A 14955-nucleotide genomic window follows, 5' to 3' on the forward strand; every position below is an offset into this window, starting at 1 on the left:
AGGGACAATCTCCTCCTGTACCAGTTAGATCTGATTTGATGGTACACGCACACAAAATAATAAAATAAAATAAATAAAATTTTTTAAAAAGAAAGAAAAAAAGAGTTCCTTTAAAAAACAAAGTTTGCAAATAGAGATACCATTTAACCCAGCAATTCCAATACAGGGAATATACCCTAAAGAGACCATAACTGACATCCAAACAGATATATGCACATCCATGTTTATCACGGCTTTGTTCACAATAGCAAGGAGTTGGAAACAACCCAGGTGCCCATCAACAAGCGAATGGATAGAGAAGCGGTGGTATATTCACACAATGGAATACTACGCTGCATTGAAAAACCAGGAACTCATACAATATTATTCAAAATGGGTGAGCCTGGAGGACATTATGCTGAGTGAAATATCTCAGTCACAAAAGGACAAATATTGCATGGTGCCACTGTTGTAGAATGAGACTGACATCAGGGTTGGGGTAAACTGAGATAAACTAGATAAATTATGTATACTGCACTGAAACAGATGAGGGAGAGAATAATTTAAAAGCAATATATGATAGGGTATTATGGTTATCACAAGAGTCCAGAATTAAGGTTGCTTAGTGGAGTGTACTAGGGGCCGGGGGATTGTATAGCAATGAAAGAATTTTTCTTTTACTTTTCAAAGAGAGGAGTGAACTGAGAGGGAGGGCTGGGAAGGGAGAAAAGTGCAACAATAAATGGAATAAATGAATAATAAATAAATGAATAAATGGAAATCCAAAATCTAATAAATGAATAATAAATAAATGAATAAATGGAAATCCAAAATCTCTGTAAATGTTCATTAAAATTAATAAAATAAAATTTTTTTAAAGTCATCAACACTCTGCTTTCTGTATACAAATATACATAGAAGGCACATTGATTTCACCATAAATTCAGTTTCAGTTTAAATGAGCTCTCAACACTATCAACAATCCTCAATTTTTCTGTTCAACTTACTCTCCTCTCCAAACGACTATGTCAAACTTCTTTCTTTCTCTTCAAACTCAAACCCTTTTAACCTTCTTACCTTAAACACAAGACTTCTAAACTTATATTACAGAGCAAAAGCACAATCAGAAGGGAACTGCCTCATTCTTATACAAAAATACACAAATCCATTAGCTCACTATTCTACCCTCCCTTCTTTACTCTTAAAATAGAGAAGCTGTCCTTTGTTGTAAACAGACTTCTTGTTGCTGTTAGCTTAGTGGCTGTCAAGTATGTGCTAACTCACAGTGTCCACACTCAAGTGTGAAGCCTCTTGACAGCTTTTTATTGCCCTTAGCTTAGTAAAAAGCTTCTCTTAAAAGGTCCTCTAATATCAAGCACTGGTCTCTCCAACCTAATCTCACATTCCATCCATCCCACCATCCATCCCACGCTCTCCACTCAAGTCACACTGGCATTCTTTCAGACTTTTGCATTTACTACACCACTTCTCCCTGTGCAGGGTCTTTGCACAGACTGTTACCTCTGTCTGGAGCAGTTTTCCTCCCCCTCATTAACTCCTGCTGATCCTTCAGATTAAGAAAGCATTTTTGATCAGATCAAAACTTCTTCATACAAGTTTAACAGAACAGTATTTGTCCTTCTGTGACTGAGATATTTCACTCAGCATAATGTCCTCCATGGTCACCCATTTTGTAAATTTCATGAGTTCTTTGTTTTTCAATGCTGCATAGTTTTCCATTGTGTGAATATACCAGAGCTTCTCTAGCCATTCGTTTCATTGATGGGCAGTAGGGTTGTTTCCAACTCTTTGTTATTATGAACAAAGCAGCAATAAACATGGGTGTGCATATATCTGCTTGGGTGGCAGTTCTGGTTTCTTTAGGGTAGATTCCCAGTAGTGGAATTGCTGGGTCTAATGTTATTTCTATCTGCAACTTTTTGAGAAAGTGTCATACTGCCTTCCATAGTGGTTGCATCATTTTACACTCCCACCAATAGTAAATAAGGGTTCCAGTTTCTCCACAACCTTGCCAGATATATGATTAGGTATTATTTGCATGACAAGAGTATAGAATAAGAGCTTCATAGTAAAGTGGACTGGGGGGGGGGGTGTATAACAGTGAAAGAATTTTTTTTTTCCTTTTCAAAAAGAAAAGTGAACTGGGGAGGAGGGGTGGTGGGCAGGGAGGAAAATGTGCGGCAATGAATGAATAGAAATGTAAGTTCTCTATAAACTTTCATTAAAATTTCAACTTAAAAAAAAGTTTAATAGAACGTAAGACTGTTATAGAACATTGCATCTCTCTTTAGCAATTCATTTGTTGGCCTGATTGAAGTTCACATATTGTCTTCCCTCTCTAGACCATATACCCCACAGAATATACATCTTTTGCTTCTAATATTCTCTATACAGAAAACAGTATGTGGAACATAGCAGGTATTTAAATAGGTACTGGATGAATGAAATGTAGAATATTTTAGGGGTTTTGGTTGGCTGGTTTTGTCTAGAGGTAAATGCAACAATTTTTCCAGGGAAAAAAAAGATGTTCAAATAGCAAATGCAGCACTGTCACCATTGTCATTTCTTGAACTTTAAAGCTCCAAATGAGAACCTGGCAGATAACAATGTAAACAAAGAAATACAAAATACATTCCATACAATGTTTTGGTAATTAAAAATTTGTAGTGAACTAACCTGCTTTCATCAAATCCAGTGACAGGATTATCTGTTTTTTTAGCTTTTCTGGTAAGAAATACAGGGGCGACCTTCATTTTTCCTTAGAGAAATAAAACAAAGATTAATATCAGTGTTTCCATCTCTACTTACCACTAGCTACTTTCAAAATCATGTATCTCTTTTTCTTTAAGGCTTTTCTTTTTAATTAAATAAATATCTTTTACATAATGATCTGGTCCTTCTACCTAGCAGTATCAGAATCTCTCAAGGAATTTTTTTTTAAACAGTACAAATGAAGATCCTTATTCAAGATATTTACAAAGGACCTAAAGACACCAGACCTTAAATATTTACTCAGGTGACTTTAATGATCAGATAATTAGGCACAAAGATATGTAATAAATTAAATTATGAACAGCTTCCCTTTTCAAAAAGTTTTTCACAGGAGCTCTGGTGGCCTAGTGGCAAGAAGTTGCACTGCAATACCAGAGGCTTATGGTTTAAATTCACCAGATTCTCTGCTGGAGAAGGAGGGACATTCTCCTCCTGTACCAGTCAGATCTGACTTGACAGTACACACACCAAAAATAATAAAATAAAAAAAGCTCTTCACTACACTCCATCTTTGCTTATTATTGAAACAGAAATATTATTTAATACATTTTTTTTATTTTCTAAGGCAAGAGCATTGTAAAAGCATTCAGAAAATATAACCTCCCAAAATATTAAAGATTTTGTCATAAACATTATTAAATCTGATTACCAGGTACATTTTTAGGTGTTTGGTTATGATTTTTTCCTAATACATCATTCAAGCACTTAAGTGTCTTCTGATTCTTCTCAGGCTGCTTTAAAGGAGGAGGACTTGGATCTATAATTATTACAGAGTCCTAAAATAAAAGAAAATATTTTAGAAGTTTATTATATATTTAATACTGAAAGACATATACACAGTATCATTAAATTACAAACTCAGTAAATGTATGCTGACTGTGTAAAAACAGTAGATTTACCAAATCCATTTCTAGACTGTACAATTAGGGTTTTGTTTTTGTTTTTTTATTTTGTGTGTGTGTACCGTCAAATCAGATCTGACTGGTACAGGAGGATATTGCACCTCCTTCTCCGGCAGAGCATCTGGTGGATTCGAACCGTGTTCCTCTGGGAGTGCAGTGCAGCTTCTTGCCACTAGGCCACCAGAGCTCCCCACAATTAGTTTTAAAAGTATGATAACTAGAATTTCTAGAATTGTGTTATATGAATTATATTATCTGGAATATAGTCTATTAATCACTTCTATAGAAAAGAAAAGCTACATTTATAATAGATAATATAATTAAATTAGCAACTCCATATAATTCCCTATCATATTATGTGATTGAAACATAAAATACATGAAACAAAGCAGTTATTGTTGTTGTTATGTGCCATCCAGTCACCTGTGACCCTAGGTACATAAACTCTGAAAGCTGCCCTATCCTGAGCCAATCTCATTATTTACAACAGACCTAATCCCATTGCTCCAGTGACTAAGTCAATCCATCTCATCCTGGGTCTTCCTCTCCTGCACTGTCCCTCCATCCTTCCAAACATGATGTACCTCCTGAACATGTGCCCAAAGTATGTTAGACGGAGCCTCAAAATCTTTGCTTCCAGGGAGCAGCCTGGTTTCATCCTCTCCAGGACAGACTTGTTTGTTTTCTTGGCAGTCCATGGTCTGAAGGGTAGTCATGCCTATATCACACAAGTTTATGTGATATGGGCTTATTATAACTACTGGCTTTCTTTTTAAAGAAGAAATTACCAGCTATATTAACCAATTAATTTTCAATAAGATTTATTTTGACAGGGTACAAGTAATTAGTAAACTATAATCCAGATAAAATAATTCACATAACCCATTAATATAATATTATCCAAATTCTAGCTGTTCCCCTTTCAGAACTAATAAAACAGTTCAGAAATGGATTAGATGAAGCTTGTGATTTTCATGTGGCCAGTCTCCTCCCATGTGATTTATAGCCTTGGAAACACACTGGAGAGTGAGCTGAGTTGGGTCTGACTCCCCAACTTATTTTGGGGAGAGAGAAGGGCTAATTCAGACAATAAAGTATCTGAAAGGATTTAATAAGGATTTAAGTTGCATTGTGTAGGCAAAAAAAGAACCAGAGACTTTTAAGGCAGAACTATAAATGGTGATCTTTTTTACCATCTTGAGGCTTCCTCACAACTGTACCATTACAATGATGTATCTTTACGATTTCCTTCTCTCCAAACAGCAGAATAAGGCAGGACTTCAGTAAACAAATAGTACTTACATCTGTTTCTGATAATCTCTTCCTTTCAATAAGTGCCTGATGTCTAGAGGAACGCCTTAAAGGTGTAGATATTTCATCAGGAGCTTTCGCCCTACTAATATGTAAAGCTTTTGCTTTTTCAATCAATCGTTTTGCTTTTGATACATTCTTTGAAGCTTTACGTGCCTAAACAAAAATTTGAAATACTAATTTAGATCATGGGTAAACATTTTCTATTTAACAAAAGAAAAAAAAAATCAATAATTATATCAAATAAAAGAGAAAAATTATTATTTAAGACATTGGAGAACTTTTAAATTAGTCCAAATGTACTTTGTTTGCTTTTAATTTTACTTGAAATTTATCCACATTATGTGCATAGAAAATGCATATCCATTAAATACAATATATATGAATTATTGTTTGCAAATCAATAAAAAATATTAGAAGGGGGAAAAAGATTTGCAGCCTCAGAAATTAAAAAAAAAGAAAAGAAACTAGAAAACCCAGAAGTATGTTTATAGAAGCAGTATATTTTTTAAATTGTCAGATATTTCTCCACCATCACCATAACACTGAATCTTTCAGTCATCACATTTAGGTAGAACTCTGAATGCTACTATGTATAAGATTCTAGCCTGGAAAAAAAAAGATGACAACAAAAAAATATGTGAATTTTAACCTCAAGGAATTTAAAAGTAACAGAGAAGAGAGAACAGGGCAGATAGTAAAATCATATGACATCCATTATATGAAACTGAAGAAATTTAGGTTAGCATGTACTTCAGGTTGAATCCGCTGTGGGGAAGCTGCAGAGCTATTATGTGTGGTATGGAAAACAGAAGTAGATACAAATTAAGTCTGGCCTTCAGGCCTGGCTGTAACACTGATGCACTATGTAGTCTAACATATTTAAATATTATCTTTCAGAGAAGATGTTTTCCATATTAAGTTCCACAGATTTCTATGTCAGGATTAAAAATCACACAGCACAAGTAAATTGCAGAACAGTTTGCCCCACATAAGTCCTTTTAAAAATTTTATATATTTTCTTATTTAAGCAGCACTGAGTATTTATTTGCTCATGGTGATGAAAAACTTGGCAACAGATACTGGTGAAATACAACTGGCCTAATGTAATGAGTGTCACTGAACTGTACACCTAAAAATTGATGAATTGGCAAATGCTATATATGCGGCGTATAATAATAAAAAATACACAGCATAAAAAAAAAAAGCCTGGATGGATAAACAAATTAACTATTATTACAAGTGTGCTATTCAATGAAAATAGTACTGAGATGAAAATATTTTCTACTTTTTAAATTTTATGCACATCTGCTTTTTGTTTTCCAAACAAAGGTTTGATATTTCAAAAGCCATTAAAAAAAGGCCTGGACAGCCAAAGCACACTAAGGGCATGAATGTTAAGGAGTTGGTACATTAGTAGCAGAGGGATAGATTTTTCTGTTCTAGAAACAAAATTTTGGGCAGAATCTAATAGCAAGTCAGTATTGAAAATAATCAGCCTAAATTTATTTAATTCTACCAAATTTAATTCTACCTCCTAAATAACAACTAGGCCCCTCTCACTACTATCCTTCAGAACACGATCGCTTCTCCTGTTGGATGATTCCAAAAGTCTTCTAACTAATCTACCACCTAAATTCTTGATGTTTTTCAAATCTGATCATATGTCTCCTATTTAAATGGCTTGCCCCTGTTCTGAGAATGAAGTCCAAATTCCTAATCATTTGGACTCAACTCAACAAAAATGAAAATATTTTCTATTGTACTTTAAGGCCTTTGAGCATACTGTCCTCTCTGCTTGAGGAACTCTTTCTAACATTTTAGATCCTAGCTTATCCACTCCGGGAAGTCATCTACAACTTCCATCTATGTGTTCCCACAGTACTGAATGTTTACTTTAGTATAGCTCATCATACATAGATGTTGTTTTGTTAAGTACCATTGAATTGGAACTGACTCCAGTGGGTTTTTAGTGGCTACAAATCACATGGAAGGAAAGGACTATTCTTCTCCCTTAGAGCAGCGGGGAGATTCAAACTGCCTGCCTTTGGGTTGGAAGCAAACCTCTTTACTCACTAGGTTCCCCAGAGTTGCCCCCCTGTTACAAATACCTGTTTATCTGTCTGAATTCTCTTTAAGAATGTAAGCTCTATGGGAATAGAAGTCATGTGTATCTTGTTCAAAGCTATATCACCAATACTTAGCAAGCAAATAGATTGCATAGATCTGTGAATCCAAAGCCAGTCTGAAAAAACATTCTGCAAATTGATTTGTTACAACTGTAAGGCTGGCTCTTAGGAAAATCAGTTTACCCACTCATTTTCATGAAGAAGAAAATTCCTCTTACGAAGTTACTACAGTTCCCTGCTAGAACTAGTAAAAGGGCTGAATAAAGCGTCAAAGAACAAACTGGCTCACAGACTAAAATCACCAGATAAAATAACTTATCTAAGTAAATATGGCTAGAGGCCCAAGTGATCAAAGTAAATTTTAGACACATTGAATTTAGAGATTCATCTTATGGGAAAACTGAAACTGAATTGCAATTTTAAGGGCAAACCAAGGTAAAGTATACCTAAAATTGAAGTTGAAGAGTTATCCTTTAGAGCTGAATGAAATAAAATATTTGGATAACGTTCATCTCAAAGATATTAATCTTCAGCTGTGGTACTACCATCGAGATTTTTGCAAGCTTTCCAACAGACTAAGAACCATCTTTCTAACTACTTACTGTTGTGACTTTGAAAAAGTAATTTCCTAAAATCACACAAACTGCATACTTCCTCAACCCATGAATTACCTTTTCTTCGTCTATAAATCAGGCTAAATAACATCTACTTTATGAGGTGGATCAATTATATAAGTAAGTACAGTGCTTGAAGCATAGTAAATAATTTTTTTTAACACGTTGCCACAAATGACAGTAAAAGAATGTGTTTCTAAGCACGGTCGTCAATTAAAAGTGTGCGGCAACATGTTAAAAAAAAGACTGTTCAATAAAACATCTAAGGTCTCTCTTTCTGTCTAAACAAAGAAAAGCAAAGATGTAAAGAAGCAATTAGTTCTAATGACCACATGAACCTCAATCTCCCTATGCCTGAAAGCAAAACTAGATGGCTACCACTGCTGACCTCCTTAAAAGTTATACCTGTACCAGTCAGATCTGATTTGACGGTACACATAAAAATAATACAATTAAAAAAAAAAGTTATAACAGCACCACAACAAGATAAAGGTAAATAATCCAATTGAAAAATGGGCACAGGATATGAACAGACACTTCACCAAAGAAGACATTCAGATGGCCAACAAGCACATGAAGAAATGTTCAAAATCCCTAGTTCTAAGAGAGATGTAAATCAAAACAACTATGAGATATCATCTCACCCCAGTCAGAATAGCAAAATTTAACAGAACAGCAAGCAACAAATGCTGGCAAGGTTGTGGAGAAACTGCAATCCTTATTCACTGATAGTGGGAGTGTAAAATGGTGCAACCACTGTGGAAGGCGGTATGGCGCTTTCTCAAAAAGTTGCAAATAGAGATACCATTTGACCCAGCAATTCCACTACTGGCAATATATCCCAAAGAGACCATAACTGACATATCCAAACAGATATATGCACACCCATGTTTATCGCAGCTTTGTTCACAATAGCATGGAGTTGGAAACAACCCAGGTGCCCATCAACAAACGAATGGATAGAGAAGCTATGGTATATTCACACAATGGAATACTACGCTGCATTGAAAAACAAGGAACTCATGCAATATTATTCAAAATGGGTGAGCCTGGAGGACATTATGCTGAGTGAAATATCTCAGTCGCAAAAGGACAAATATTGCATGGTGCCACAGCTGTATAATGGGACTGATATCAGGGGTGGGGAAAGACTGACAAAAACTGGATAGATTGTGTATACTGCACTGAAATAGATGCGGGAGTGAATAATTTAAAAGCGATATATGATAGGGTATTATGGTTATCACAAGAGTCCACAATTAAGGTTGTATAGTGGAATGTACTTGGGGCGGTGGGAGGGGTGTGGGGGGATTGTGTACCAAGGAAGGAGTGTTTCTTCTACTTTTGAAAGAGAGGAGAGAACTGGGGTGGGGGAGGGCTGGGCGGGAGAGAAGTGCAGCAATGAATGAATGGAAATCCAAAATCTCTGTAAATGTTCATTAAAATTATTTTTAAAAAAAAGTTATAACAGCATAAAGTCCTGGTCAGAGTAGGGGAGTGTGGAACAAAAACACTAAGAAACAAAAATGCCTAGGCCTATTGATCTGATACAAGACTATGGCCCTTAGTTACCTGCACGCCTGGAATAAAACTCACTCCAGTGGCTTAACTTTCACCTAAACAAAAGACGGGACCAGAATGCACCAGCACAGTTCTCACACCTTAAAACAATCCATCATACAAGCTCAAAGGTACAGCATTGGCTTCAGGATAAAGCTCAGCTGACAGGAAGGGATAGAACCAGATTAATGGAAATGAATCACATGGGCGAATCAGGTAAGTGTACTTACTTTGCATTATAATTAAAATTTTAAAACAAAATGCATGTGAATAGTTGAATGGAAAACCAATTTACTTTGTAAACATACACTTGGATCACAACTTTAAAAACACAAATAATAAAAATTCTGCAGCAACAGTTTTCACTCAAGGATTTTATTTGACAAAGCCTTTATAGCTTTGTCAAAACATAATTATCTTTAACAACCTACAGTAGTTTGCTTTAAAAAGCAACTAAATTATTCTTATATATCACTTCTTTCCCTTTAAAGCTGTCATTTTCAGCCAAAGGGGCTTTGCCATCTAGGGAACATCTGACAAGATCTGCACACATATTTGACTGTCATAAAGTGAGGGACTGACATTTCTTGGGTAGAAGTCAGAATTACTGCTAAACATCCTCCAATGCATAGAACAGCCCTACCCCTTCACAACAGAATATTATAGGGCCGCAAGTGTCAACCGTGCCAAAATCAAGTATCTACAGATAAAAGCCAAAAATGCACTCATGACCTCCAGGAAGTCTAAAGAAAAATGACTGGAATATAATTCTAAGAAAGCTTTTACTACATAAATTATACTGTCCTTATCAGTTATTTCCAAATAATTTAATAAACTAAACAGAAGAATGGGTTGAAAAAGAATTTAAACTTGCAGTTAATATCACCAATCTATGAAATATGTACTCTGAGTAGCTTTTTCTTGATGCTTAAAGGAATTATACAACTCACAGGATGTCTGATATCTTAATTACCTTTCTCTTCTGAGAAATAAAATCTCCATCAGTTGCTTCCGATTTCCGAGATTTTTTCTTATATCTTTTCTTAGATTTTTCAGGAGTACTAATTCTGGTGAATTTCATTCTGAGCAGGAAAAAAACCAAAAGGTATATAGGAAGATTTTGTTGATTACAAAATGTAAGAATCTCAACTAAAATAGAATCATCTACAGTTCCCATTTCTGGATCACTCCAAACAAAAACTCCAGTTTCAAGCTACTCATTCAAAAAGATGCCAACATGCACGTTAAACTCTTGTGAAGTAGAAAATGTTCCCATTTAAAAATAAGCTTTACAGAAAATTAGTCCTTAACATGACTCTTCTATTAAAAAAAAAAAATGCAAGTAAGCATTGCATAGTTTTACAGCTCTATAAACCCAAGAAATAAATTTACTTTTATAATTGTTGCTATGTGCTCTCAAGTTTGAACCAACTCATAGGTTTTTAGAGGCTGTAAACAGCATGAGAAGAGATTGTCCATCTTTCTCTCCAAGAGTAGCTGTTGAATTAGAACCATATGCCTTCGGGTTGGTAGTGCAACTCCTTGTTCACTAGGCCATCAAAGTTCCAAACATTCAAATAAGATATTTCTATACTTAGTCTCATTAACATACAGAATTTAATGTGAAGGCTATTTCATGTATTTCTGCAGCTATCAGCAATAGCAATTTAATTAAGAGTTTGCAATTCAATTAAAAACCATCAAGAGTTCTTCTGACATTTTGTCTGACTTTAAACTAAGTGTGGGAAACAAGAAATTTTTTTTTGTTCTAGAAAAATAGCATTCATGTTAAAACCAAAATAAGCAGTGTAATGTCTCATTGTATTAACAAGTTTGAAACCTTGTTCTTTTTCTTTTACAACTAGTTTAGAACTAGTTATGTTCTAGAGGGGGGGAAAAAATAAGTTTCTGACATTTAAAATATTTTCCTTCCCTGTTGATATGACATGCTAAATACCAGAACCTGGATAGCATTTTTAAATGAAAAACAAAACATTACCTAATAGGACTCTCTGAATCAGAAGGTATTGTTATTAATTCTGCTGTATATAAATTATGCTTTCCTGGTAAGCTGGCTGCTTTTGGTGTAGAAACCTTTATTGGACTGTTATCTTCTGTGTTTTCAAAATCAGAATCTTGAATAATTGTTGTGTTGTTACTTCTTCCAGATCTTCTGGTTGATTTGGGTGTGGACACACTTGCCAAGTTGTCTCCAGGTTCAAGTTTAGAATGTGTGTCTCTGACAGCCTTAACTGGAGTACTGGTTTTCTTTGATTTACTGTTACGTAGGGAGGAAATCCTTAAAGGGTCATTCTTTGTTCTATCTTCACAAACAAGATTTTCAGAGTTAAATAATGTGCTGCTTTTGAAATCTTCGGTTTTCTTTTGCCTTAAACTCATTCTCATTCTACTTTTATTTGGGTTCATTTTTAAGCAAGAGGTGGTTTTTTTCTTTTGAGTATTTTCTTCTCTAGTTTCACTCGGTGCAGCCACAGTCACTAATAATTTTTTACCCTTTTTCTTGAGCTTTTTACTTTTCTCCTTAGGAAGATTCCCTTTATCAGTGTGTGAAGTGCCATTATTTGAAGGTATCTGGGCATCAGGATTTTCCGTGATGCTTTCAGAACCATTATCTGTGCCTTCCTCATGAGATGATTTTTCATTTAGGTCTTTCTGCTTATCAGAAGACTTTTTAACTCCGTTTTTTGGTGCATCTGAGGCTGGCTGTCTAAATGCCTTCATAAACTGTTGTCTTTCTTCAAGAGTGCATTTCGGTTTCACAGCTTCAGAACTTCCAGCTTCCAGCACCGCCAACTCTAACTCTTCCTCCTGTATAACAACATTAGATTTTCTTTTCTGAATTGCCTGCTCACTCTCAGGATCAGAGAAACTGTTTTCCATTTCAACTTGCTTTTGTTTCAAGAAAATGGAGGGTATTTTCCCTGTCTTCCTTGGGGGTGCAGGGTGAACTTGTGCAAGAACAGTCACCGTCTTACAGTGTAACTGTTGGGAACTTTCACAAGTTTCTATGTCACTTATATAAGCACTTTTGATTATTTTCCCAACAGTAGCAGAAGGAACACAAATTGGCATTGTAGAGTCTGCCATCTGTTCCACTTTGTTTTCCTTGTGACTTTTCAAAAAGTCCTCATATGAGACAGTGACTGTATTATCATTTAACTGGGATATTTTAGCTCCATTATCTCCAGGGTTTGCATCATATACAGTACCCTCTATCTCATTAGGTAGGGATATTATCTGTTTATCATCTTTGCCATCTTTTTTCAGTTCCTTTGTCAAGGATAAACTCTCAGCGAGATCTACTACATCTCTGTGTTTCCTTTTCTTCATATTTTTGCAATCATTTCTTGTAGTGTTTTGTTTTGAGTTTACTTTCTTAGAACTTGGCTTGCAGGTCATAGTGCTGGCCTGGTTTTTATTATCTTGACTACCTTCTGCAAGAATCTCTACATGTTTCTGGAAGAATAAAATAGAAGTACTACTTTGTATCAAGTCCTCATTAAAACTAGAGTCTTCTTTGCTATCCTCACTACTAATTTCAATTGGAGAGTCACGTCCACTTTTGATATTATTTAGCTGATGTGATAAATTAACTCTCTTCCCTCTCTTCCTAAGGTCTGTGTTTGAGAACATTTCCAAAGGGGTTTCACAGTCCTTGTCATTTTCAACAGGCAATGGGACAGATGATTTTATTTTACATTCTTTGATCGATTGAGTCTTCTCTTTTGTGGGTGAGGTTTTTCTAAAATAATCTAGAATATTGTTGGATTTTGGCGAAGAGAAAATCCTATCTCCAGTCTTCCCTACTGGTGATAAATACTTTGTAATTGTCTCACAGGAAGATCCATCATCATCTTTCCTTCTCTTTTTACATGGCTGTAGATTTAAAAGAAGAGAAAAAAAAGGAGGCACTTATTTACATGAAAAAAATGCAAAAGAAAATAAATTTTAAACTAGCTTCTAACACTTTAAGGAAAAATAATAAGCAAGAAAGGATCCTTTAGGTGACAAATACAATAAGCTGTTTTAAACTTTTAAAGTTTAGCTTATATTCAAATTTCAATATCCCGAGAAGCTATACACTTAGAATTTGTGCACATTTCTGTATTTGTATAAATCCAAACCAAACCAGTTGTCAAGGAGTTGATTCTGGTCCATGGAGACCCCACGTGTTGCAGAGTAGAACTGCACTCCACAGGCTTTGCCAGATTATGACATTTTGGAAGCAGATCACGAAGCCTTTCTTCCAAGGTGTCTCAGGTGGGTTCAAACCACCAAACTTTCAGTTAATTGAGCACTTAACCATTTTACCACCCAAGGACTCCTTGTACGTGTGTGTATCTATATATCTCAAGCTTATTTTAGCTATGAGCAAATTATTCATCTTCTCAGTCTCTTTTAAGAAACCTAAAATAGCATATCCATTTTAAGAACTTGTAATACACACATATACAAAAACGTGATGTTTGACACCTAGCCAGAATCTACAAGAATTAATAACTTTCAATTTTTATTTCATTAGCTTAAATTAAGCATATTAGTCTAAGTATTGCAGGCACAGGAACATGGTGAACAAGCCAAGGATCCCATAATTCACCTTTCAAGTAGAAATTATGGTAAAAGCTCACCTTTTACCATAATAAAACACTCAACATAAAAGAGCACTTAACACAAGCCTTATTAAAACTATTACTGCATGAAATTGGGTAATAAAAGGCAAGAATCAAATTAGTTACATAAAAAACAATATATATGAATGATTTTTTGTAACACAATGTACATGAATAAAACACAATCTATTATGAATGACTGTATTTTGCATAACACTGAGAAGAATCCAAGAACACATGATTGTCCTCATGTGAAACCTACACATTGACCAAGAAGTTGCTGTCCAAACAGAACAAGAAAACACTGCATGGTTTAAAATCAGAAAAGGAGTGCACAAGGGATGTGTCCTTTCTCCACACCAATTCAGTCTTTATGCTATGAACAGATCATTCAAGAAGCTGCAATATATGAAGAAGAATGTGGGATCAGGATGAGATGAAGACTCAACAACAACCTATGTTATGCAGATGACATAATCTTGCTTACTAAAAGTGAAAAGGACTTAATATGCTTGCCATAGAAGATTAAAGATTACAGCCTTCAATACGGGTTACAACTCAACATCAGGGAAAGAAAAATCCTCACCATTGGACCAATAGCCAACATCATGTTAAATGGAGAAGAGACGGAAGTTGTCAATGATTTCACTTTACTTTCATCCGCAATCAATACCCATGGTACTAGTAATCAGAAATCAAAAGACATGTTGCACTGGGAAAATCTGTGTCAGGGCTCTCTCTAAAGTGCTAGAGAAGGGAGCTCTAGTGGCCTAATGGCAAGAAGCTGCACTGCAATCCCAGAGGTACGCGGTTCAAATCCACCAGATGCTCTGCTGGAGAAGGAAGGGCAATCTCCTCCTGTACCAGTCAGATCCGATCCAATGGTAGACACAAAAAAAAATAATAACATTTTTCTTAAAAATTTTTAAAAAGTGCTAAGGAGAATGTCTGTTTAAAGATGACTTAACCGCTTCAACGATTTAGATCCTCCCAGAAGAGTTGTGGGTGAGCATTAACAGTACTGGTAAATATATTC

General features: G+C 35.3%; 1 protein-coding gene across 1 annotated transcript in view; it reads right to left on the bottom strand.

Moving 5' to 3' along the window:
* The window catches only part of ATAD5 (ATPase family, AAA domain containing 5), a 76503-nt gene that overhangs the window by 53054 nt on the left and 8494 nt on the right, over positions 1-14955 (bottom strand). Inside the window, exons 2-6 of the mRNA XM_006891066.1 lie at positions 11288-13185; positions 10262-10370; positions 4977-5141; positions 3422-3548; positions 2677-2758 (exon numbers count right to left, since the gene is read on the bottom strand). Coding sequence (XP_006891128.1) covers positions 2677-2758; positions 3422-3548; positions 4977-5141; positions 10262-10370; positions 11288-13185 — 2381 coding nt within the window. The remainder of the gene's footprint in view (positions 1-2676; positions 2759-3421; positions 3549-4976; positions 5142-10261; positions 10371-11287; positions 13186-14955) is intronic.

This window comes from Elephantulus edwardii, unplaced genomic scaffold (genome assembly GCF_000299155.1).
Source record: "Elephantulus edwardii isolate Elephantulus edwardi_28Jun2011 unplaced genomic scaffold, EleEdw1.0 scaffold00094, whole genome shotgun sequence".
Taxonomy (NCBI): Eukaryota; Metazoa; Chordata; class Mammalia; order Macroscelidea; family Macroscelididae; genus Elephantulus; species Elephantulus edwardii.